Below are 26,710 nucleotides of genomic sequence, written 5' to 3'. Positions count from 1 at the left end.
GGGTCTCTGCTTCTCGGAATAAATGCATTTTAGTGGCATTTTGTCATACTGTGCGCTTTCCACTAGAATGGTTAGGGGAACTTGGTACTCTTGAACACTTACATTTAGGAGAATAGTCTTGAATGAAAACTCATAAAAATGTTTGCAAATAATTGTTAACAACTTAATAAAAAATGGAAAACATGTAAATGGAAATACTCAACGTTTTTTAAAAGGTGTAGGTTTTTATGTTTTTGCGTGTCTGAATATAAACACTCAAGTGTAATGTTCTCGAATAACGGGATCTACAATTGCTTTAACTTGTTGACACTGATGTTAAAATGACTTGCTGAGATATGATGATATTCTTTTAGTGTTTTGTGACAAATATGAAGGGGCAGTGTCATGTTCAGAAAGCCCCTGTGTCGCCACATAGCTGCGGAGTGCAGGCTAAGCTGTGACATGGGACAGGAGTAATTTAAATCTTGCTGTTTGTTATCCCTGGTGATTAAGGATACGAGTGTTGTGGGAAAATTGAGCTTACAAATACTGCCCAAAACATTTTAGCCATTAGCTTCAATTTCTTTCTCATTGAGCTTTTTTTTTTTTTAGAGTTGCTGTTAAGCCTCAGTACTAACAGGTTTTAAGCTTTAGCTTTCTTTTTCCACCTTCTGATGGTTGCTGCTTTCTAAATGAAATACTAATGCAAGGTAAGGCAGCACAAGAAAGAGCAGAATTCAGGAGCCTCCTTAATTCACAGAATGGGTGATGAGCCCTGAGTATTCGGGGCTGGCTGTGATTCAGACATCAGACCCTTTATAGAGAGGACCGCACTAGGAGAGCTAGCGAATTAAAAGCCAGGGCACTCTGAGAAGTGCAGTTAATGATGGCTTTGTCTGCTCCAGGAGAAAGGCATCTACCGAAAATGCATCTCCTCCGTCCACTTGTTTCAAAACCAATGCTTTACATTCCAGGTGATCACCTTCTTCAGCTCCAGGTTGCTGCAGGCTGGGGCTGAGCTGTCAGTGGAACGGGTGCTGGAGATCATCAAGCAAGGAGTTGTCGCGCTGCCCAAAGACAGGCTAAAGGTAGGGCTGGCGCACGAAACACATGCTGTCGTGTCACTTGATGTGAATATTAGTGTCCGGGTAGGCTCCATTCAGACTCACAGCATGGGCCCAGGATGTGCACTAGAAAAGGCTCTTGCAGTGTTGCTGATCTGCTGTGTGCGAATACACGGAACTGTGATGAAGAAGGGTTCTCACAGTTCTCCCCAGGTAGCAGAAGGACTAACTTCTCCCTACCACTGTATATCCTGTGAGTAACCACTGTGTATATTGTGAGTAACTTATCTAAAGGGGCACCTGATTTTTGAACCCAGTGGAGTAAATTCCTCCCTGTATCGTTGAGGGTCGATGGGAAGGTGGAGGTGGCGATGCTGCCATCTACAGCAATGGTGAACACTTGCCTCGTGCTTCCTCAGTGCTCCACAGGGCTTAAGTGTCCTGTGTGTACATTAACTTATTCTGTCGACACAGTGGCCCTTGAAGGCAGGGGTCGGAATTCTTTTCATCCTGATTTTTCAGATGAGTAAACTGATACACTGAGTAAGTAAAAATCATAAAACTAGAGGTGTACGGAACTGAGAGGTTCACACCCAGGCAGCCTGGCTCCACAGTCCCCGCTCGTGATTGCCACGCCATTCGCTGCATGCTTGAGCGCATCTATGGAAAGAGAAGCATTTCGTGAAAAAGGTGGGGGAGATACTGTATTTCAGGGAGACACTTACATTGTGTGTTAGCTGTGTTCCTGAGGTGATCTCACAACAGGAAATGCACACTTCCACACTAATTTGTCCACAGGAAACAATGCAAAAGTCATGGTTTGGGGTGGGGTGCATGAATGTACAGCATCATACCATATTTTCTCTTGAATACTTTAATGTTTTCTTACATTACCTTCTGAATGTTTTACTCGGTCCTGATCAACAACACAGGGCATCACAGTGGACGTTCGGCCTTCTGCAAGGTGTTTTTTCACAACCAACTCTGTTCCAGAGTTACCGTTTGGGGACTGTGCTTTTCGGCACTGTCACTAACCCACTGCCTAACAAATGCCTGGAGACACTCGTGGGATGTGAAAATGTTTTCAGTTACAATGGCAGAGTGTGTGAAACAGCATATCAGTCATCATAGCATATCAGTCAACAGCATATCAGTCAGCATATCGTGTACCAAGTCCCAGCACCCAGCACCCAGCACACGTAGCAGCAGCGGGGCCGCAGTGCGTGTACCAAGTCCCAGCACCCAGCACCCAGCACACGTAGCAGCAGCGGGGCCGCAGTGCTGGGGAAAGACGGCAGGTTTTTCTGTCGGCTGAAATGGCACCACCACCGTGTCACAGTAGCCTCAGAGCTAAGTACAGTTCACTGGACACTCCTGCTGAGACTTTATTCCTGACAGTTCTGTACAGGTAGGGAGTTCATATTATCCCCAGCCTTATACTGAGTTTTTTGGGTTTGTGGGGAGAGAAGCTGCACTATCTCAAGTTTTCTTGAACTAGACCATGTGAGGCAGCTCGGAAATCCGTGCAGGTGGAGTGGCCGCTCACGGGAAGTGACGGATCTCAGTGTCTAACTGAGTCAAAAAAGAAGTAGAACCATCATGCGGCTGTAAGAGAGGGTCCCACAGAGGAATCAAGGGAAGAGGGATTTTAGTGAGCTCAGAGCCAGCGTAGTGGGAGTGATGGAGATCGTGATTGGAGAGCGATGTATTTAGACCGAAAAAGTCCACAGTGGAGCAGATTGCACGCAGTGATAACATGGCCTGGGTTTGGCCGTGAGTCGGGGGCTGGAGTGGTATGGACGTGAGTGACAGTCGGTGTGAGTGGGCCAGGTCATGAGCTGGAAGCCAGGGACAGGTGGTTCGAGTGGGCATCCTAGTCTTGAGGGACGAGCCATGCCGTGGACAGAAGGACTGTGAGCCAAATGCTGCGGTGAACAGGAGCGAGGCGTGGGCGTCAGCAGGTGGCAGCCACGCAGAGAGAAGACGCTGGCACCGGGCTCAGAGGAGCAGAGCTTTTTGCTTAAGGGTAGAGGACAGGAGGAATAATTGCCAAGGAATGAAGAATGAGCAGCCCCTTTCCAACCTGTCCAGGGGAATCGGGGCCCTGAGGGAAGAGCCAGATTTCAGCTGAAGAGGGAAGGGGGGGGGATTCAGTGTGGGCACAGAAAGTGTAGGGAACTTAGTCACCTGAAATGGGGGTTCAGAAAGGCATTGTGGGATATGGAAAGGAGGAAGAACAGCGTTTTGGACAAGGAGAGAGAAAGCACAGAACAGTATGGAGCCCAAAGTACAGGAGAAGGTGGCCGACTGGAGGGAGGGGCTAATGTTTGGGCCGTGACCAGCCACTGTGTGCACATTAGGTGTGAGCTTGGCACGAGGTCCCACTGACAAAGAGTCTTTACCAGGCCCCTGCTCTCATGCTTGGGCCCATCAGTGATCAAAGGTTGCTGCCCTCACAGGGCCCACGGTCTAGTAAGAGGAGGTAGACAACAGCGAATGTAATACAGTAAATAGCAAAACAGTCGAGCCAGTGAGCATAACACAATAACAAAACAGCGAAGTGTACCGGAATGCGTTAAGTGATATGGGAAAGAAAAGGGCAGAGGCAGTGGGTTGAGGAGTATTGGTGAGGGTGTGGTAGAAGAAAGCTGTAGAATTACAAAGAATGATCTGGGCAACATTTAACATTTAGCAAAGATAAAAAGGAGGTGCGAGTTAAGCATGCTGATTTAGAGGAGACTCCCAGGTAGTAAAAAGAGGCCCTGCAAGGGCCCCGTGCCAGGCACGTTGAAGGAATAACAAGGAGCCAGAGCAGCTAGTGCTGCGCAGACAAGGGGGAGAGTAGTAGGCCGGGAACTCAGGATTGGGGGGCAGAAGGTGCAGGAAACGGAGAGCCACTGCAAGATGCTGAGAAGCGGCGTGATGTGGCGTATGTTTGATAGTCTTACCCGAGTGCTGAGCTGAGACTGGACTACGAGGAGACCATGAAAGCAGAGAGGCCAGTTAGAAGACTGTCGTTTGCCTTGGCCATGGCAATAAGGTTGAAGCGCTGGTAGAATCAGTTCAGGAAATTGTCTGGGGGGTGGAGGAGGGCAGAGTCCTCCCAGGAGAGAGCTGCTGTCTCCACTGATTACAGGAGCTCCAGAGACTGGGGGCTGAACATGGTTCTCATGGGCCGGTTAAAGAACTGGGCTGTTAACGTATTGGAGGGACTGTTGATGAAAGTGGATTTGGACTGGTCTGTGTGGGTCTCAGGGACAGCTTTCAGGTGTTGGCCGGCCGAGGCTGTTACAGTTAGGTGCCTTACTCTGCTAAAGGTTGTGCAACTCAGCAGTGCCCCGGCATGAGTGTGCTCCTAGTGTGTCGAGGCTGCTTGTACAACACAGAGCCAGCTTTCGGATGCCGCACCTTAAGACAATCTGGAAAACTCAGAGAATCACCAGAATTGTGAAGGAACACAGGAAGTGACCAGAGGAACTCATACAGTTAAGAAGATTCCTTAGAAGAGGCTCATCTTCAAGTACTGGACGAATTGTTTATGAAAGCAGATTTGGACTTGTTCCTTGTCTTCTTAGGAATAGGACCTAAGTGGGCAGAAACTATATACAGGGACCTGCACTGCGGTCCATATAAGGAAGAACTTTCTAACAGATGTAGTTATTTACAGTTGAAGTAGGCAACTTTTGGGAAGTGATGCATTCATTCTCACTGGATAGAGATGTTAGAGGAATAGGCTAGTCACCACTTGGCAGGGACGCGGCTCTTAACCATTGGCCCTGACTGGCTAGAGCCGTGAGTGGAGGAGGGTTCCAAGGTTGCGCTCAGGTTCAGCAGAAAGAGTGCTAAGATACATCAGCAATGCCTGCCATTGGCCACAAGAGCAAAAAGTACGGAGCACATGTGTGATTATTTTTATCATCCCAATTGTAAACACTCCAGTATTGGTTGGAAAATCCAACCATGTGACTTTTAAGAACCTTTCCATTCCTAAAGTATAATTCTGTTTGTGCATATGCAAAATTCTTGTTCTCCACAAAGCACAAAACTGCATAAATTCTTGAGAATAGTTTTCTCTCTCAGAAGATACAAGAAACAATAAGGAAAAATTATTCATCTGAGGATATCTTTATTTTTTATATTAAATTACAGTTGATGGGAATATCTTTGATGAGAAAGTTCATTTATGACAAAGAGGTCACCTTTCAGTTCATAATAGCAGACAGCATAGTCAGATTGGTACGCTAGAAGAACCACAACTTCCCCAAAATTGGGATATGCCTCCTAAGAAAAATGATTCAGGAAGGGTGTAGAACCTGAAAAAGAAAAGCGTCGACTATCCAACCACAGGTCGTCCTCTGCAAACAACAAAGAGCATTACCTTTGTGCTGGAGTGTTTATTGTCACCTCTGCCTCACCATCACCCCCCTCTCCAGTCTCTTCTACACACAGAGAAGCCAGAATGCATCTCCCAGCATCCTCCCTGCTGTGTAGCTCTGAGTTAATCCGCCAAAGAAAGGCACTTCTATGAGATTTGGGAGATTGAAGAGAAGAAGCCATTTTTCTCCAGAGGGAGAAAGATTCTACCTTCACCTGGCTCACTGCCATAGATACCAGAGGTCGTTGGCGGCTCCCCAGAGGGACTGCGGTTTGCAGCAACTTGCCGTGAGCACTGAGAACCACCTGCTCCAGTGCTTTGTTCCTTTGCAGCCTCCCTGACCTTTGCGCACCTTATTTTTTCCTGCAGTTGCCTAAGCCTGTATTTTCCATATGAAATCCTTTAAACTTGAGTTAGAGTGAGTAGCTTCTATTTTCCCTACCAAACCTGTCAGGGAAATTAAATCCAAATCCCTTGTTTCAAACAGAAGGGAAATTGTTGAAAGGCCTCGGGGAGCCAGGAACCACTGCTGGCTTTCAGGAAGTCAGAAGTGGCAGCAGTGTCATCACTGATGACCTGGCCTCCTGCAGCATCCACGTGGGCCCTGCGGGAAGATGGCTAGACGCCCCGCCACGGCTTCCCTTCCATGGAGGCCTACTGGCCTGCCCACTACTGTTAGCAGAGCAGCAGTGACCTCTGGTTCTCCCCTGTCTTCTGAGAGCCCCTCAAGTTCCTCTCATTGCCACAGTCTAACCCAACCCCTTCCTGAAGAGATCCTAGGAAACGTCGCTTTTAGGCTTTCGGGCCCTGGGATGCTTGAGTGGCCAACAATGAGCCATTAGAACAAAATAAACTGGTGAAGCAACAGGAAGAATCCCCACTTGAATGATTATGCTGTAAGAGAGGTACCAAGCCTTTCATTTTGTCCCACAGGACAGTGGGGAGCAAACTGAACCCAGACAGGTATTAGTTCAACCTAAGGGAATGCTTTTTGATGACCAAAGTAGTTTAGCAGTTCATACGTGACTTCATTAAACAATGAAGTAGTCACAATATAGTCACCACGGCAAATGTAAGAAGAACACCAGATGGCAAGGGAACTCAAATAATAACATTAGGGAAAAGGTTGAAAGAATTTGTTGTAAAAAGTTAAATAGGCCCTGACCAGTGTGGCTCAGTGGGTTTGGCGTCGTCCTAGGAACCAAAAGGTCATCAGTTTGATTCCGGGTCAGAGCACATGCCTCGGTTATGGGCCAGGTCCCTGGTTGGGGGTGTATAAGAAGTAACCAATTGACGTTTCTCTTGCACAGAAATGTTTCTTTCTCTTTCCCTTCCTTTCTCTCTAAAAAATAAATAGATAAAACCCTTTTTAAAAAATTAAACAGGATGATCCCAAAGATTTCTTGAAATTTTTTTGCATTTTTTATTGTTGTTAAAGTGTAGTTGTCTTCATTTTCCCATTAAGATCTAGAATTCTGCCTTCTAAAATTCTCTAACTTTTTGTAGAGCAGTGCTCCCGTAATATCCTCCTCCTATTCAAAAATACATAGAGGTCAATGCCCTGTAGCTACCAGATAAAGTCCGTGATCCTGAGAGAGGAATTCTAGACCATCCACAGTCTAACCCCAATTTGCTGTTTACAGGCTTCTCTCCGCACTTCCCCACATCCACCCACTACCGCAGCCAGCCACAACTGCCTGTGCCTTTTACGTCATCCTATTTGAATTTTTAGATTTGCTTACACAAATCTGTCTTTCCAGTATATCAATGTCCCAGCCCTTTGCTTTTTGCTTATCTAAATCGTAAGCATTCAATAAAGGCTTTGATAAAGTTAACGACTTTTGTGAAACCTGTCCTTTTATTCCTCTAATACCCAAAGCACTTTATTTTTTATTTTATTTTATTGACTATATTATTACAGTTGTCCCAATTTTTCCCTTCTGTCCCCCTCCACCAGTATTCCCATCCCTCAGGCAATTGCCACACCATTGTTCATGTCCATGGGTTACGCATTAAAGATCTTTGGCTACTCCATTCCTATTTATTTCCCCATGGCTGTAGTTTATGTCCCCATGGCTACTCTGTAACTACCTATTTCTTAATCCCCTCAACTCTGCACCCATTCCCCCACACCTTCCTTCCATCTGGCGACCATCAAAACATTCTTCATGTCCATGACTTTGTCTCTGTTTTTCTTTTTCTTTTTTCTTTTTTTTTTGTCTCTGTTTTTCTTGTTTGCTTAGCTTGTTTTTAGATTCAGTTGTTGGTAGATACATATTATTTGCCATTTTATTGTTCATAGTTTTGGCCTTTTTCTTAAATAATTCCCTTTAACATTTCATATAATAATGGTTTGGTGATGATGAACTCCTTTAGTTTTTTTCCTCCTCTGAAGAGCTCTTTATCTACCCTTCTATTCTGAATGATAGCTTTTCCGGGTAGAATAATCTTGGCTATGGGTCCTTGCTCTTAGTGACTTTGAATATTTCTTTCCAGTCTCTTCTAGCCTGTAAAGTTTCTTTTGAGAAATCACCTGACAGTCATATAGGAACTCCCCTGTAGGTAACTAACTGCTTTTCTTTTGCTGCTTTTAAGATTCTCTCTTTATCTTTAACCTTCAATGTTTTAATTATGATGCGTCTTGGAGTGGGCTTCTTTGCATCCGTCTTGTTTGGGACTACCTGTGCTTCCTGGACTTTCATGTCTCTTCTCTTCACCAAATCAGGGAAGTTTCCTTTCATTGTTTTTTTCAAATAGATTTCCAGTTTCTTGCTCTTCCTCTTCCCTCTGCCACCCCTATGAGGCAAATGTTGGAATACTTAAAGTTGATTCAGACTGCTTACACAGTCCTTCTTTGGGGGGATTCTTTTTTCTTCTTTTTCTGATTGGTTTGTTTGTTTGTTTGTTATTGTTCAGTTACAGTTGTCCCACCTTTTTTCCTGTTGATCACCCTCACCCCATCTCTTCCCATTCCCACAGTCAACTCCCCCTATTGTCAATGCCCGTGAGTCCTCTATTTGTGTTCCTTTGCTTGCCCCTTTTCCTTAGTTCCTCCAATATCCCTCATACCCCACTCCCCCCTGCTCACTGTCAGTTCTTTATTTCCAAGTCTCTGGTTCTATTTTGCTCATTTGTTTCTTTAGTTGACTAGGTTCCACTTGTAGCTGAGATCATATGGTATTTGTCTCTCACTGCCTGACCTATTTCACTTAGCATAATGATCTCTAGTTCCAGCCATGCTGTCACGAAGGGTAGGAGTTCCTTCTTTCTTTTCCTTCCTTCTTTTCCTTCCTTTCTGCTGCATAGTATTCTGTTGTGTAAATGTACCACAGCTTTTTGATTGACTCATTTACTGATGGGCACTTAGGCTTTTTCCAGCACTTGGTTATGGTAAGTAATGCTGCTATGAACATTGGGGTGCATAGGTTCTTTCAAATTGGTGATTCAGGATTCTTAGGGTATAGTCCAGCAGTGGGATCACTGGATAGAAAGGCAGTTCCGTGTTTAGTTTTTTGTGGACATTCCATGCTGTTTTCCACAGTGGCTACATCAGTCAGCATTCCCACCAAGTGTACTAGGGTTCTCTTTTCTCCACAACCTCGCCAGCACTTGTTGTTTGTTGATTTATTAATGATAGCCATTCTGACCTGTGTGAAGTGGTATCTCATTGTGCTTTTAATTTGCATCTCTCTAATGGCTAGTGATGTTGAGCATTTTTTCATGTGTCTATGGATCCTCTGTATGTCCTCCTTGGAGAAGTGTCTGTTCAGGTCCTTTGCCCATTTTTTAATTGGATTGCATAAATTTCTGGTGTGTAGTCGTGTGAGTTCTTTATGTATTTTGGAGATCAAACCATTGTCTGAGGTGTCATTGGCAACTATGTTTTCCCATATGGTTGGTTCCCTTTCCATTTTGTTGATGTTCCTTAGCCATGTGTTTTTTTACTTCTTTGTGTTCCAGATCATTGATTTGATTCTCAGCTTGATCCACTCTACTGTTGTTTCCCTGTAAATTATTCCTTATTTCAGTTAGTGTGTCCTTCATTTCTGACTGGGCCTTTTTTTATGCTGCTGAGGTCCTCACTAAGTTCCTTGAGCATTTTTATAACCAGTGTTTTGAACTCTACATCTGGTAGATTGCTTATCTCCACTTTGTTTAGCTCTTTTTCTGGAGTTTTGATCAGTTCCATCATTTGGGTCATGTTTCTTTGTCTCCTCATTTTGACAGCCTTCCTGTGTTTTGTTTCTATGTATTTGGTAGAACTGCTTTGACTCCATGCCTTGGTACTGTGGCGTAATGTGGTAGGTGTCCTGTAGGGTGCAGTGGCACAGCCCCCCTATTACTCAAGCTGGGTACTCGAGGTGCAGCCTTTGTGTGGGCTGAGTACCTCCTTCTCTTGTAGTTGAGCCTTAATTGCTGTCAGCAGATCAATAGGAGGGATTTACTGAGACCAGTCAGCTGCAAGGACTGGCTATAACCACTGACCACCAACCTCTGCCCTTGGTGGGGGATCAGCTGTGCAGGGGCATGGGGGTGATGCTCTGACATGGTCTGTAGCTGTTCACTGGCTGCACAGACTCTGGAGTTTCCTGGTGTTGCCAGCCAAGGTCAGCCCCACCCTATGTTCTGCCAGGGACCACCCTGAATGAGCCATAAAGTAATCTGAGATGGCTGCTACTTGTGCTAGGCTTGGAGGTTCCTAGGCAAAGCCAAGCTGTAAATCTAGCCTGGCTGCTGCTAGGACCAGGCCTGGGGCCACTCAGCAAGAGGTACGGGGCTGGGAGCTCACTGAGGCCAGATGTTGCTAGTTTGATGTAGAAAGTGTGAAGCAGGAGCCATGACCAACCATTCATGTGAGAAAGTCATGGTTAACAGCTGGGATGGGACAGAGTTTTAGGGGATCTCCAGGGCAGGGCAAACAGTGTTAGCCAGATTGGTAGAGTCTCAGATATGGCACCCACCTACTGACTCTGTGAGGGGAGGGCTCTATAAAAAGACAATTCCTCTGGCCACCTTTCTGTCTGGGAGAAAGCTGACTCCCAACTCCCACTGAAGTGGATGCCAGCCACTTCAGTCCCTCCCTGTTTGCTACTGGTGCCCTTCAAGCTGCTACCCTGTGCTGAAGCTCAGAGGGAGTGAGTCTGAGTAAGTCCATGTGTGGATTCTTTAGAAGGAACTGCTTGAGCCTCCAGAAGTTTCTTCCACCAGTGGACTCAGTCCTCACTGGTTTTTTTTTCAGCCAGAAGTTGTGGGGACTTACCTTCCTGGCACTGGAACCCTGGGCTGGGGAGCCTGGTGTGGGGCTGGGACTCCTTGTTCCTGAGTTATCCCTCCCACATTTTTATCCACACACGTGGATGTGGGACCAGCCCTTTCACGTCTTCTCCCCTCCTAGCAGCCTGGATGGATGTGACTTCTTTAATTTTGTAGTTGTCAGGCTTCCATTTAACTCGAGTTCTGACAGCTCTGAGTGATGGTTGTTCTGTATTTTAGTTGTAATTTGATGTGGTTGTGGGAACAAGTGAGCCGTGTTTACCTGTGCCACCATCTTGACCAGAAGTACACACGCAGCATTTTATATTTTTACATTTTGAGACTCCTGTCCTTTTCTGCCTTGTATATAGTTGTTAAAATGTTTTCTCTCTCCCATTCACCTATAACTTTTTTGAGAACAGAAATCATGTCTTACTCATTTGCATCCCCTTGAAGTCTCTCTTGTACATAGTAGTTGCTCAATAGTGTAATGAGAATATGAATGAAATGCTCACTTCATACTCACTGAAGAACACAGCCACTGTGGTAGCTCAGTTGGGAGAGCATTAGACTGAAGATCTATATTCGCTGAAGAGGAGGGAATGGGCGGACCTTCTAGAATTTAGAAGTAAAATTGTCTGTATCCAGGCCTACTTTTCTGATTTTTATTCCACCATCTTCTTAGTAATTGTAATTGATTTAACTGTGTCAGGCACTAGTCTAGACTGTGGATACAGCGATAGACGAAGTGGAGCTTATTTGTTTGTGGGGGGATAGAAATAAGTAAAATATTTGCTATTTTAGACAGCAGTAAATAACAATATGGCAGAGAAGGAGGATGGGCAGTGTTGGGAAGGGAGCAGTTTTAAGTAACTGGTTTTCTTTCTTTGTTCTTTTCTTTGGGGTTGGGGGGTGTTGTTTTTTCAATTTGGAATTGATTACTGTCTCGGGACTGAGAGTCTTAGACTTTGCTGATACCCTGTTTCTTCTCAAACTTTTGCCCACTGATTTTTTCATCTGTCACTGGTTCTTACCTACACAACTGCTACTGTGGTGTTTTCCTAATGGTGATTTGTATTTTACTCTTTGGGTTACAGTACACTGCTGTCATCTATTTCATTGCTCAGATTGTCCAGCTGTGGCCATTGGGAGCTTCTCCAGGTTGGTTCCTGAATCCTCTGACATCTTCGACTCGCCTCCACCTTGCTGGGAGCACCTCTCCATTTTCTGGCGCTGCCAGATGCCCAGACTCATCTGGTGCTTTTCCTGCCCAGCCCTGGAGTCAGCCACCTCTCCAGTGAGCCCCGGTTCCTTTTTTTCTGTTTCTAATGAATGGTGTTTAGGAAACATGACCCACCCTGGGCGCTAGGCCACCTTCTTCTTAGAACTGTATGTAGCCCTCCTTCCGCTGCCCGCTCTTTCCCCGCCTCCTTTCTCTGCCAGGGACAGCATCCGGCAGCTGGCGCTCCGCCCCCTGCTGGCATGCCCTGTCTTCTTTCGTATCTAACCCGCTCTTGCAGCAAACCTTAGCTGCCTTCTTTTGGCTTCTCTTTTACTAACTGTGTCTTTAGTCCTTTTTTTCCTGCTTATTCTAATTCCAGACTTTATTTTCTGATCCCTGTAGTGAACACTCTGGCCCAAGAGCCCCTCTGTGGGCCGTAATGGATACTGAAGGTTAATTTCATAGTTGACCGTAACACCTTAAAGCAAAACCAATGATAGTGTACACGCTGTATGTTTGAATGTTAATACAGTGTTCTTTTATTATACTATGTTCAGAAAGAAAATGTCCTGTGTATTTGAAACAGTAACATATAAATAAAAATATAACTCTTCAGTTTTCAGGATTATGGCTAAAGAGAGAGATTCATTGATCTGTAGGAGGTCCCAGGCCAGAGAACTCTTACTTAGAGCAAGATCCTGTTGAGGCCAAGGTCATGGATAAATCCTTTGTGTAGGCCAGTGAATTTTGTTCTGAAACATAAAGCAACTATGACTCCAGCTTATCGTCTCCCACTATGATTGCAAGAGGGACAGACGATGGAGGACGGATGATTCAGCCAAAGAGGGGGGCATGGCCCGTACTAGAAAAGAAACTAGAATTTTATTTATTCACAGATGGTGAGTCATCCTCAGTTGGTTTAAATGATAGCACATTATTACCACAGATGTTACTGGGAAAAAAGACTGTTTATAATCAAGCTTTATCTCAATTATTTTAATCATCTTTCAGGATTGGGTGTTTATAATAAAACGAATCACTTAAAACCTCTAGAATTTAATTCACAGAATACTGCCATATCTAAAGTTGATTGAAAATTCAAGCTGTGTGTTGAATAATATTTGTATTATACCACATGACAGTGCATAATAGTCTTTTGGGTCGTTTACTAATACATGCTGATAAAATAATTGTTGGGTGTGTAATAATAGCTTGTGTGCAAGACTGACGTAAAAGGATGTTTCGCATTGGAAGCGCTGTTTCAGTAATAAGCCCTTTATGAAAGCGTGGAATAGTGTGTGCTTATTGGCTTTTTCTTTCTTCAGATATAAATTAAGACAATTCAGGGTTCTTTTCACCTACCTTTTGGGTTGTTTAGAGGGGCACAATGCCCCTCACTCTTGAGAAATTTATCAGCTCATACCAGCTGAAAAAGATGAGCCCAAGTTTTTGAAGTTTCTCTTGTATCATAGAACTAAATCCAAATTTGTAAAAAAATTATTCTTCCAATTTTGGGTAAGTAAACATTAAGATATACAAGTCCATGGTGCAGTAATTGACTTTCAACAAAATAAAATATTTTTCAATCAGATGTTATTTGACATAGCCTTCTAAACTAGTTGTATAATGTCCTGTGTGGGAGTGTATACTCTTTGGACAAATCTGTCTATAGAGTTAAACAACTTGGCTGTTCAGAGTAAATAGTGTTAATGTCATTCTAAACATCCTCTTCTTACTGGTATTCCATGAAGTCTGGGAAAGGCAATACCAAGGAATTAGTTTTTTTCAGACTGTCCTGCGTAAACAGAGACATAAAGAACAGGCCCTGAAATCCTAAGCTGCTTATTTCTTCCTTGGGGTTTGGAAAGAAATAAATAAAGTCAGTGTGTCCTCTGGGAACTGAGTTGGAAGCCACAGCTCAAAGTTCCCACTGCGTCCACAGCGGGGCATGCCCCCAGTGCCCGCTTCACTTCCCAGGGAGCAAGTCCAATGTCATGGTGATGGTCAGGACTCTCCCAGGGCTGTGCCGGTTCGCAAACCGCCTTGTACTCAGCTGTGTAAAGTTTCCAGGTTCCCTCTTTTCTTGGTTTAATAAATTATCTGTAATTGAAGGATTAAGAATTTTATCATACTTAGTATTTAAAAATTAGGTCATTGTGGGGGACAGGGGGCAGGGGGCAGGGTGGAATTAACCAGAAGATAACTTCTCTTTTACTGTAAATAGGGAACTGTGGAATAACATAAGTGACTGGCATTAACTGAATTTTTCATTTTATTCAGTTAAGACACTTGATAAATGGTAGGAATTAAAAGTAGATAACCAATTTCACAATAAGTGATTTTTGAAACCTTTATTTTATATCCACTTTTTAAGTTACATTCACTGTTATTGTTAGTTGCATGAAGAGAAATATAGAAAGTTAACTGTAATTTCAAGAATGTTTTTCGAGGGACTGAGCAAAAAGGAAAGAAAACTCATGGACACGGGCAACAGTGTGGTGATTGCTGAGGGGAGGGAAGCACAAGGGACTAAATGGTAGTGGGAAAATACAGTAAAGATTAAATTTGTAAAAATTATTTTCATAGCTTATTAATGTTGACTTACTTTAAAAAACCTTTTCCTTTTCTCCTGGGAACCTTTCCCCGTCCCCACCCCAAGTGTCTTCCACCTCTGTCAGCTCTCTGTCTCCAGAGCGGGCTCTGGGTGCTCCTGCGGTGCACCCCCACTGTTGGGGGCCCCACTTCCAGGTCACACAGGCACCACCAGCACGGCTACCACCACCGCACTCCGCTGTGTCCTTACGCCCCTACCCTCCTGCATTTCCACCTGTGGGAACACGACTAGCAGGCCACCTCCCACCTACTCGAAAGTACCTAAGTGACCCTAAGTTCCATGAATTGTCGTTATTTCTGGAACATTTCCTTTCCCTCCCCTGTCCTGGTCGTTTCTCCACATCTTACCCCATCTGTCACCACAGCCTCCGAGCTGGTGTCCCCACTTTCACACTCTTTCTCTCCCACGGCATCCTCAGCCCTGCAGCCAGAGGCGTCTCCACCGTGCACCCACTCTGGTCCACGTGCAGGTCACTTCACAGCGTAGCCACTGGTGTACCTTTGGTTCTGCTTCCCTACAGATCTTGTGCTCCCAGCTGCTGGCAAATCTCCCAATGGACAGCGTTCTCGGACATCTGTGCCGTACTGCATGGTGCTCCTGCCTTGCCCCTGTCCTTCCAGCTTCTCACAGCTTCGTGTCTGGTCTGTCAGATGGACTGCTTATGTTTCAAGGCTGTGAATCTCACCCTGATTCACCCAGGCCGACTTGGGTGTTCTTTCTCCATGTTCTTACACGTTCCTAGGGTGCCTGGTGGATCCCTGTGTATTTCCATTACAGTAAAAAGCATCCCCCAGGACCTTGCTCAGGGCCTGGAACCAAACTCATTCAATTCATATCCACTGTGTAAATTACCTTCTCCATGCCTCATCTTGATTTCTTATGTCTCTTTCCTCTTAGCAAAAATAATTGATTTCTCCTTTGGTTCTTCAACCTTCCTTATCTATTGTACAGTATTAGAGCAAAACATCAAAATGACTAGCTTCTACCGTTAAAAGGAAGGATTAGGGTTACAGACTGGATCTTTTTTTTTTTTTTTTGCTGTTGAGGCCCTCACTAAGTTCCTTGAGTATCCTTATAACCAGTGTTTTCAACTCGGCATCTGATAGTTTGCTTATCTCCATTTCATTTAGCTCCTTTTCTGGAATTTTTTTCAGTTCCTTCACTTGGGCCATATTTCTTGGTCTCCTCATTTTGACAGCCTTCCTGTGTTTTGTTTCTATGTATTTGGTAGAACTGCTTTGACTCCATGCCTTGGTACTGTGGCGTAATGTGGTAGGTGTCCTGTAGGGTCCAGTGGCACAGCTCCCCTATTACTCAAGCTGGGTACTCGAGGTGCAGCCTTTGTGTGGGCTGAGTACCTCCTTCTCTTGTAGTTGAGCCTTAATTGCTGTCAGCAGATCAATAGGAGGGATTTACTGAGACCAGTCAGCTGCAAGGACTGGCTATAACCACTGACCACCAACCTCTGCCCTTGGTGGGGGATCAGCTGTGCAGGGGCATGGGGGTGATGCTCTGACATGGTCTGTAGCTGTTCACTGGCTGCACAGACTCTGGAGTTTCCTGGTGTTGCCAGCCAAGGTCAGCCCCACCCTGTGTTCTGCCAGGGACCACCCTGAATGAGCCATAAAGTAATCTGAGATGGCTGCTACTTGTGCTGGGCTTGGAGGTTCCTAGGCAAAGCCAAGCTGTAAATCTAGCCTGGCTGCTGCTAGGACCAGGCCTGGGGCCACTCAGCAAGAGGTACAGGGCTGGGAGCTCACTGAGGCCAGATGTTGCTTGTTTGATAGGACTTAGCAAGTTGTGAAGCATGAGCCATGATCAGCCACTCGTGTGGAAAAGTCATGGTTACCAGTTTGGGTGGGCCTGTAAGTTGAGTGGGACGGAGTCTCCGGGGATCTCCAGGGTGGGGCAAACAGTGTTAGCCAGATTGGTAGAGTCTCAGATATGGCACCTACCTGCTGGCTCTGTGGGGGGAGGGCTCTGAAAAGGAACAATGGCCTCTGGCTGCCTTTCTGTAAGGGAGAAAGCTCTCATCCAGCTCCTTTCTTGATGCCAGCCACTTCAGTTCCTCCCTGTTTGCCACTGGTGCCCTTCAAGCTGCTGGAGCCCAGAGGGGGTGAGTCTGAGTAAGTCCATGTGTGGGTTCTTTAGAGGGAACTGCTTGGGCCTCCAGAAGTTTCTTCCACCAGTGGACTCAGTCCTCACTGTTTTTTTCAGCCAGAAGTTGTAGGGACTTACCTTCCTGGCACTGGAACCCTGGGCTGGGGAGCCTGGTGTGGGACTCCAGGCTGGAGTCCTCGCTCCCAAATTATCCCTCCCAAATTTGTATCCCCGGCATGTAGATGTGGGACCAGCCTGTTCTGTGTCTCCACCCCTCCTACCAGTCTAGATAGATGTGGTTTCTTTAATTCAGTACTTACCAGACTTCCATTCAACTTGATTTTTGATGGTTCTGAGTGATGGTTGTTCTGTATTTTAGTTGTAATTTGATGTGGTTGTGCAAGGAGGTGAGCCACATTTGCCTATGCTGCCATCTTGACCAGAAGTCACACAATTACTTTACACATTAGACAAATAGTAGCAAAAAGTTCAATCTGTGGTCTTCTAAAATGTTGCATCTGCTTTTCAGTTTGACTCATTAACATCTAGTTATATTTATTGAGCTCTCGCTCTTTGCCAGGCCCTCTGCGAGGTATTTTTATACAGGTGTTCTCATTCGGTCTTCCCAACAGCCAGAGGAGGTATTTTAATTTCCATTTTGCAAGAGAGGAAGCAGACTAAAGAAAATCTAAATGACTTACCGAGGTTATTTCAGGTCATCTTATCTTTGAGCCATGAACTTCAGTTAGTCTTTCTTTCAACTCATAAATGTTTGTCTCCTTTAAACTCACAACTCTATTTGACTGTTAGACCAATTTGTCTAACTGGAAGCATTCACAATAGACCTAACTATGGTTGGTTTCGACAGGGTCTGCATGCAGTGTTGGGAGTCTTCCCTGCAGTGTGTGAACAGTTGTGCCCATTGCTGCCTGAAGGAGCGCTCAGCCGGGCTGGGGCTTTCCTCCTACACAGTAATGAAATGCCAGCAAACGTGCCCTGGCTTCATGCCGTGTTTGTTTTTAGAATAGCCATTCTTGATGAACAGTCTCACACGGTATTTGTTTACTCTGTCCCATTATTTTTGTTTTATTAAACATATGGTAGATTTGTAAGCAGTTGATAAGATATTTTTATTTCCTTGCAATGGATGAGAAATAGATTAAGCCTAGTTTTTACTTTGTGATCCCAGAGTATAAAAATTTAGTCTTTATCATTGCATCTTGAATAGTCATGAAAACTAAAACACTTAATTTTTTAAAATATTTTATTTACTCATTTATTTATAGAGAGGGGAAGGGAAGGAGAAAGAGTGGGAGAGAAACATCAATGTGTGGCCACCTCTCACACGTCCCCTACTGGGGACCCGGCCTGCAACCCAGGCATATGCCCCGACTGGGAACCGAACCCGCGACCCTTTGCTTCACAGACCCATGCTCAATCCACTGAGCTACACCAGCCAGAGCTAAAACACTTAATTTAAAAATATTTTGTAGCAAAAGAATTTTTGCCAAGTTCTCCAAACCGTGGTCTCCAGTGGCCAAGTGGCAGGGGCAGCTCTGGAAGATGTTGATACTTTTCCACTGAAAAGGAAACATCAATCTGTGTGGTTTTATCTTTAAATCTCTGCTGTTAGTTGTGATAAAATTATTTTATCTTTAATGCTGATAAGTGAAGAATGAATTATTTCTGGTAAAAGTAATGATGAACAGGCTATAATAATTTGTTCTGTGGGTTCTGCTTATTTTATTAGTATTCTCAACTCAGCTTTCCTACATAGAATTTTTTAAGTAAAAGAATAAGAAAAGTAAATAATCGTATTTGGGTCTTGTGATTTTTGAAAGAATGTTCTCAACTGGGCATATGTCCCAAAAGTTTCTTGACGTAAGGTTTTTTTAGAGAAACCAAAGTTCTGTATCTTAAACACCAGTGTCACTCCTTACACAAAGCCAGATTAGGGGACAGAACTGCTTTCTTTACAGTGGCTTCATTGTGAGGCGGGTGAGGAGCAGCAATGGGCACTCCGATAATCACACGGAGGATGCTGGTAAGCGTCTGGCCACGTCAGTTAGAATTTCTTTGTACTGCATTTGTCCACTTCAGAGGATCTAAGGGCCCCAAGAGTCCAGCATCATTTTCTGGAGAAGATGAATACCGGTCATGCTTAACAGTGTGTTTGAGGTAATTAGCTAATGTAACAGTTTTTGTTTTCCTGGAAACTCAGCATGTCCGGGTTCTTTACAGGATTCCTGCCGGGGAGCTCTGAGGTTGGTAGGGGTACACGACACACTGGTCTCTGGAAACCTAATCCATTTTTGAAAATTTAGAAATAATGGTATGGTCTTTAATTCAAGTACATCTTAAAATGTGAACTTGGACAAGGACTTCAGGGGGTTTCCTGATCTCTGACTAATTCAGGGCCAGTTACTGGGTTGTGAAGATCACTGCCTGTGTGCCCCTCTCAGGAAAGCCCAGTGCACAGAACCCCAGTGTTAAGGAAGTGATTGATTACAAGCTAATTATTTGTGTCCAGAAAGGATCTCTGCTCGTCAAAAAGATTTTTCTATGCTCTTTCAAATAGAAGTGACCCTGTTACATTTGAAATAGAAACAGTTCTTTGAAAACACTTGAAGTCAGCTCTTCTTTGGCATTAGGCAAGTGTATTATTGCTCACTAGTCTTCCAGTGAGATTCAAAGGAACATAATGTTATATTCATTTTCAGAAGTATATTGAGTCACAAGAATAACAACTTGTTCAAGTCCATGCCTGGTGTCTAGAATGTACTCAAGCTGCCATGGACTAATAAAGCCCCCTTTCTTACCTGTTTAAATTGTGAGTGATCCGTAGAGGTGAGTACGTAGACTGTAGATGTGCCCATTCAAGAGTGATTGTAAAGGGAGTGTCTCTGCAGTCACCATTCACATCAAGAACTGGAAGGTTACCGACAGCCCAGAAGTCCCTAGAAATAAACACTGTCACTTGGAGGTGACAGTCCAGTTCTTCATAATTTTACCATCTGTGTGTAGATTCCCAAACAATACGGTTTCCTGTTTTTTCACTTTATATAAATGAAATCATGCAGCTTATTTTTTTGCACCTTTCTTCTTTTACTCAACGTTGTTACCGAGAGACTTTGTGTTGTTACACACAGTGTCCGCCTTTCCATCGATGTAGTGGTTACTGCGTTCATTAGTGTTGTGCATCCACCGTGTAGCCTTTCTTGTATTGGAAGACATTCGGATTATTCCCAATTTTAAGCTGCTAAAATAAAAGTTTCCGTGATATCTTGTATATAGACATGTATATGTGTATATTTTTAGCCTCCTTTGACTTTCAGTTCTGTATTTTCTGTGTTTATATCCCTCCTCATAGCATCCAGATAATACATAGCCTTGCAGAGTATTATTGAATGAATGAATTCAGTGTGATTGAAAATCATCTTGAGAATACCTGTTTCTAGGTATCACTGATGGAGGCCCTACCCAGATGGCACTCCCTCCAGAAACAACTGTAGAGCCTACACAAATAACCACAAATAACGCCAAACACAACTGTGTTTAAGGTACTGGGAAGTGAATAGAGCAAACAGAGTCCTGCAAGGGGCTTATGCTCAGTTAGGGGAGGGAGATGGGGAGCTCTCTTCGGTAAGTTTCCATGTCCCTGCCTTTTAGCCTAGGGTCAAGCACCGTCCCTGTAGTTTTCTGTGGGGTGAGGAGGGGCTTAGGTGGAAAAACTCTTCGCTTTTCTGGCCTGGGGAATCCTAGAAGTAACACTGCGAAAGCGTGGGTGCTGAGGGAGTGAGGAATCCCAGAAGGGAAAGAGCCTGAGGGACATCCCCAAACTGCATCTTTGTGTCTCTGAATGGCCCCTGAACCGTGTGTGGGAGACAACAGAGACCGGAAGTCTGAACGAAGGCCACACTTGCCACCCTGTAGATAAAGAGCGAGCAGGAGCAGGAAGGATCTGGTGGAGAGCGTGCTTGTGCTCCGAGGATGGGAAATAGCAAACTTGCCTCCTGTGTCTGCGGTTTGTAACTTGGGGTAACTGCAGTCTGCGGCACGCGCGGCAAAGACGGGGCACATTGGGAAAGCTGTCGACTTTTTGGCTTTGAGAACCAGAAAAGAGAAGCTGAGAACCCGTGAGGTCTGGAAATTGTGGAGGAATCCCAGAAGAGGAAGAGGTAAGGGGACTCCTAAACTCTGTCTGCCCACACCTCTGGCTAGAGCTTGACCCACACATCTGTAGACTAGACTTGAAGCAGCCCAGCTAAAGACAAAAGACCTGAACGGAGACTGGAGCAGCTACACGAAATAGAGTCTGCAGTTCAAGGCCAGACAAGAATCTCCACAACTTAATATTATTCAGGATGCAGTCCAAAATTTCCCGGCATCCAAGGCACCAAGAAAATGGAACACATTCTCTACTTAAAAGAAAATCAATTGAGTTCAACCCCAAGATGAACCAGATGTTGGAACTAACAGACATGGGCCTTAAAGCAGTTACTGTAACTTTCCTTGTGTTTTCCTTGCATGAAACATGTTTTCAGTGCATGAAAAGCTCAGCAGAGAAACAAGAAGTCTCAGCTGATGAACATGAACAATAAAATAGAACCAAATGGAAAAAAAGACAGAGATTCGCAGATACGAAATGCTAACACCAAGCTCAGTAAACACAGAGAATCCCACGTCAAGGCCCACTGTGTCAAAAGTGCCAAAGCCAGTGATGAAGACCAAGAGCAAGATGGCACAGGACACACCGGACAACCGCACCCCAGTTAGCACAGCCTTTCCTGTTACATATCACAGAGCCTCAAACAGAATGAAATAAAATCTTTAAAGTGTGAAAGAAAAACAATTGACAACCCAGAATTCTGTATCCAATGAAAAGATTACTTGAGAACAAAAAATGAAATAAAGACATTACCAGATACAAGAAAACTAAGAGAACTTGTCACCAGCACACTTGCGTTATAAAAACTGCTAAGGAGATTCTTTGGGCTGAATGCGAATGATAACAAGTAGAAACTCCGATTTCCAAAAAAGAATGAGTATTTACCAGAAATGGTACATACCTGGGTGAACACCAACTGTCGTGTGAAGGACGTGGCAGGATGGACAGTGTGGCCCTGTGTGATGTTCTGTATTTTACATGAAGTAGTAAATTACTATGATCTTTAAATCAACAGTGAAAAGTTAAAGATGTATATTATCATCTCTAGGGCGGCCACTGTAAAAATGAAATTTAGAATGTATAGCTAAAAATCCAACAGAAAAATTGAAATATAAATCTAAAAAATACTCAAGTAACACCTCTCCAAGCCAGGAAAAGAGGAACAAAGGAACAAAACAGAATATTCAGACAGAAAACAAACAACAGGGTGACAGACGCAGTCCTAACTGTGCCAGCAATTACGTTAAATTTTAGTGCACAAAACACTCGTTGAAAAGCCGAGATTGTTAGAATAAAATGGAGAACCCAAAAGGCCCTGTTTGCAGAGCATGTACTTTAAGTACAAAAATATCGGTTGAAAGCGAACGACAGAAGGAAAGAGGCACCTGCACACAGTGAGCCCCTAAGTGGCTGGATTAGCATCAGATAGTGCAGATTTCGTAACAAAACCTACGGTGAAAGGGGCTCCTTATAACAACTGAAAGGACGATTCAGCAAGAAGACGTCCTAGTTGTAACATGCGCACCAATCACAGCTTCAGATCATGAAGAATTAAAGGGAAGGATCGCCAGTTTCACTGTCATCCTTGGGAGATTTCCCCGTCCCTCTGTCGGCATTTGGTAGAACAAGCCAAGGAGAAAAGGGTTGGCCAGACAGAGATCTGAAAAATACTTGTGCGCTAGGCTCCCACAGAAGACTCTGGACCCCTTCTTCTTATCCCCCTCCAACCACCCAGGACTAGTCCTTGCGACGGAGTAGGAGCTCCATAAAGCCCACCCTCAGAAACCAAGCTCTGTGGGTAGAATGAGAAGGAAGGTTTTCCATCGAAGCATGTTGTCTGTCAGAAAGTTACCAGGTGTGGCGGCGGTGGTGTGTCTGTCTGGTGGCATCCACAGCCTGTCTGTGGTTCTGCCAGGAAGAATTCTGGGAGTAACTGACGCCACACTTACTCAGGACCCCCAAAGGTCATTTGAAAGCAGGACGTGCAACTCACTCACTCCTTCCTGTGTCTTCAAGATGTGAACATTCGGCACTTTATATTCTTACTACATTTTTATAGGATAACTCTTCATATAAAGTGTAAAACGGCTGCAGAAAAATCACTTGGTGTGGCCCTTTGTCCCAAAGCCTACACAGCCCAGCACTTGCTGTTACTTTGGAGGTGCGAATCACCTGAACAGTACAGCAGCATGTTTTACCAAGACGTATTTCGGTGGTTTACTTCTGGCATCATCTTTGTAGCTAGTAAACCAAAAGGAGGAGATAATTTGTAGTGTCGTCTAGAACAAGAAAGGCAGGGCAGTTTCCCTTAGTGTGTCTTCCAGACTCAAAACATTGTTATACTTTTCAGATGATTGTGACTATTTTCACATTTATATTTGTACACACGCAGAGAGACAGAAAGATGATTCCCCCCAAAATGAAAATATTTACTGACTTTGAGTAGTAAGATAAAGGGTGGGTCGGGTTTGTTTGTTTGTTAGCTTTGCTTTGCTTGCACAAAACTCGATTTAGTGCTCTTCTGCTTCTGCACTGACGGGGTGCCCCTGCTGACACGTTGCTGACATTGCTGTGTTGAAGCGGAGGGTAAACAGTGTCACAGCCTCATCAGAGGAAACCCTGTTAGCAAGCTTGTAATTGCGTGGAGTTTAAACTCTGCCCGTGTTATATCAGCTCCTTACTGTAAACTGGCCAGAAATGCTTCCCAGCAGAATATAATAATTATGCCTTCCACGGGAAAGAGCACTCCATAAATTTTTTTTCCATAAAACAGAGTAAACATTCTTCTGACCCCTCTGCTTCCCCACCTCAAAGCTCCAGCCGCCATTCCCTGTTTCCAAGACTCACAGTAGTAAATGTTTTGAATTCTCAGTGTTGGAAAAATTCTGACATTTTATGGCATTACCCGCTACCGCCATCATCAAAACATGGATGAAGTTTCATGTCCGCAGTGTAGCCAGTTTCCCAAGTCAGGATCCAGAAATGTGTTTTCCTCTTGACCCTCCTTGACTGCCTGTTTGTCTGTCCTTCGCTAAATCTCTGAGCCTCCGTTCTCTCAGCTGGGGGCGGTGGCCGTATGTGCTCGCCCCTTTGATTAAACATTTCCAAGTGACTCTGATTCTTGGGAGTGGGAGACTACCCCACATTCAGGCTTGCTGCGCCCCCGGCCCACGCAGCGGGGCCTCCCTCCTCCGGGCCACACACTCAGCTCTCAGACAGGAAAGCGCTGTGACTCACGGTGATGGAAAACAACCGTGAAGGGAGGAGACGCAAACTGAAGGGGGCAGTTTTCCTGGTCACCACCCCCACCCCCACCCCCCACCCCCGCCCCCGACAGAGAGCACCGCTGGTTCCCAACGGTCCAGACCCTGGGATGGAAGGTCCCCATTCGTTGTCTGATTCTACAAACCACACCGATTGTCACCCAGGAGGCCGCAGTAACGGCCCTGACCTGGATTTTTAGCCGATGAGTATCTGAGGGAAAGCCTGCCCTGCCCGCCTCCCCGTGCTCCTTATCAGAGCTCTGTGAGCCCAGGCCTCGGGCCTGCCTGCTGCAGCCTCCCCATGACCGCTCAGCAAGCCTTCCACTCCCTCCCTGCCGGCTCCCACTGCCCCCCATGCAGCTTCTGAATTTGAGACGGTCTGAAAGCCACGCATTCGGGAGAGAGTCTCAGTGCGCTTGGAACTTAATGTACAAGCAACTCACGTGCTTTGCAGAATACTTACAAGAAACAGTTCCTGAGATTAAAGGCCTTCACTGTGCTTTTGGCCATTAAACTCAGTAGTCGTTTAGAGCTCTGTTCTACAAAGCACTGATGATTATCCTTCAGATAACTCAGTTTTCATGTTGTGAACCAGGCTAATTGTCCTACTGCAGGTAATGAGCACCAGTCTCAAACCTTTCCATTTTTCCAGTTTTGCTTATTTTCTGAATTTAAAAGTACTATGCAATTAATATGTGAGTAGATAATTAAAATTTGAAGTGGTTCATAAGCGCAATATCTAGAAGCTTTTGTTTTCTCCTCATGATTTTGGACACTGAAGACCAAAGAGTGACTGATGTTGAACTGGCCATGCTTTTCAATTCCTGTGGCTGGTCAGGGTCACAACTCAGGTGGCTTTAAAACAGCCTAGGAAACTCCCTTTCTCTTCGGTCTTTTCCTTTTGTTGTCACATTATTTGACCTAAGTCAAGCAAACTCAGCCCCGACTCCCCAGCAGCGGGTGCACAGACCTCTCGCCCTGGCCTGGGCCTGGAGGTGGTCCAGCTCCCAAGGCTCTAAGGCTGTGGTCAGAGGAAGAGCTCTTCTCGTGGTCCCAAAACCATGGGAAAGGTTGGCGGAGGGGGTAGGTGAATGGCTAAAGAGGAAGCTAAGGGGCCCTCGGCCTCCTTCCTAATTTTTTTATGCGTGGTTCTCCGTGGGTGAAGTGGCTGTTCCTCTGCAGCCCTCCAGCGTCTCCTCGTCGCCGCTGTGACGTGTGTGCAGGGGTGAGGCTAATGAGCTCCAGGTTTCCGCTCGGCCAGGCCAAGCCTGCGAGCCTCCGGAAAGCTCGCCCGCTTCGGATTTTGTTTTCTTTGTTTCTTATAATGAAGAGCCTGGAGCCACTATTTAGGGCTTCTTTCCTTCTCCCGCCTCATGTGTTCGCTGGGCTGTTCTGTGCCGAGTGGGTGTGTGCGTTTTCCAAGCAGGCCCGAGTTGGGTGTTGTAGATATCAGGTCGACCTTTGACAAAAATTCACTTGAACTCAGCAAACAGATTTTAAAGTAAATGCTTTGAGCAATTCTGAATGAATGGGAAAAGTTCTCTTTAAGATTTTTTTTTAATTTTAAGCATCAATGCAGCATGTATGGTCATGTTTATGAGAATTGCCTTTTAGTCGACTTAAACATGCAGATACTCATTTCAAGCCTAAAATGTAAATGATCTTGTGATTAATTATACTGTTTTGCATTTCAGGTAAATATGTTCCGGTACCCGGAGGTACTTTCTACCTTTTCTAACTCCCCACAGACTGACTTTACGCACTTCACTCTTACTTATCTGAGTGTTTGCTTGTTTTTAGACATTGCCTTTCCCCCTCTAAACTGAATGCTGAGGATATTTTATTTGGGGCTGGATGAGGAGGATTTATGTTTAAATGACAAAGACCATTAAATCTGCTGCTCCCAACAGTTTCAACAGGCATGTGTTTCCAGCCCTGCAGGTTAAGAAGCGTGCTGGAATGGAAGGGACATGCGATAGCAGTGGCGTTCCCTAAAGGGGTACCACGTGTTGGAGGAGCCCTCGCTCTCCGGCTTTGCTGCGCTGTGAATGGAGTCTGGCAGCTGCCCTGTTAGCATGGGGCTGGCTGGCTCAGCAGTGATAAGCAGCAGACAGGCTGGCTCCTTCAAGGAGTCTTTCAGTAAAGTCTGAGCTCTCAACAGTTCCGAAACTCACTGGCCGACTTTCCCCTGTGGACCATTCATTTATCAGGAAATGAAATTGGTTACAGGGTTTCTCACATTGCCAAACCTCACTGACGAAATCTGGTTTCTTCCAAAGTTCAGGAGGCGTGTTAACTCTTTATTGTTGTCCAGCACTGCGGGTCTGGCTGTGGGAACCCCCATCCCCACTAGGGTCTGAGGACGCCCACGAGGGAGGGGCTGGAGTGGGGAGCCCCTGAGCTGGAGTCGGGAGCAGGCCGTGGCGTGGGTCTAGGGGCTCCTTTCGCGGATCTAAAAAGACGGCCCTTTGGAATGGAATTTTGTCCGTGTTGGTATCTTCATCTCTCAGAGAAAAGTGTCATTTTCTCAGGGCTGATTTTTTTTTTCCTTTTTAAAAATGAAAGCTTTCAGACACTGACACAAGTCACCTGGCTGGCGGCACAACCTTGTAACTGAGACCAGAGACTGTTGTTTAAATTTTGTGAAACTAGAAGGAACAAAAATAAAGAGA

General features: G+C 45.0%; 1 protein-coding gene across 2 annotated transcripts in view; it reads left to right on the top strand.

Moving 5' to 3' along the window:
- DYM (dymeclin) overlaps window positions 1–26,710 on the top strand; it is a 281,550-nt gene that overhangs the window by 229,526 nt on the left and 25,314 nt on the right. For both annotated transcript variants that reach the window (XM_037034043.1, XM_037034035.1), the window contains exon 16: window positions 954–1,067. In XM_037034043.1, the coding sequence (XP_036889938.1) occupies window positions 954–1,067 (114 nt within the window). The remainder of the gene's footprint in view (window positions 1–953; window positions 1,068–26,710) is intronic.

The sequence above is a fragment of the Sturnira hondurensis genome, unplaced genomic scaffold (assembly GCF_014824575.4).
Source record: "Sturnira hondurensis isolate 20B ecotype Veracruz unplaced genomic scaffold, ASM1482457v3 Scaffold0001872, whole genome shotgun sequence".
NCBI lineage: Eukaryota > Metazoa > Chordata > Mammalia > Chiroptera > Phyllostomidae > Sturnira > Sturnira hondurensis.
Note: the sequence above shows the minus strand (reverse complement) of the source record. Positions and strands in the feature narration are given on the sequence as shown.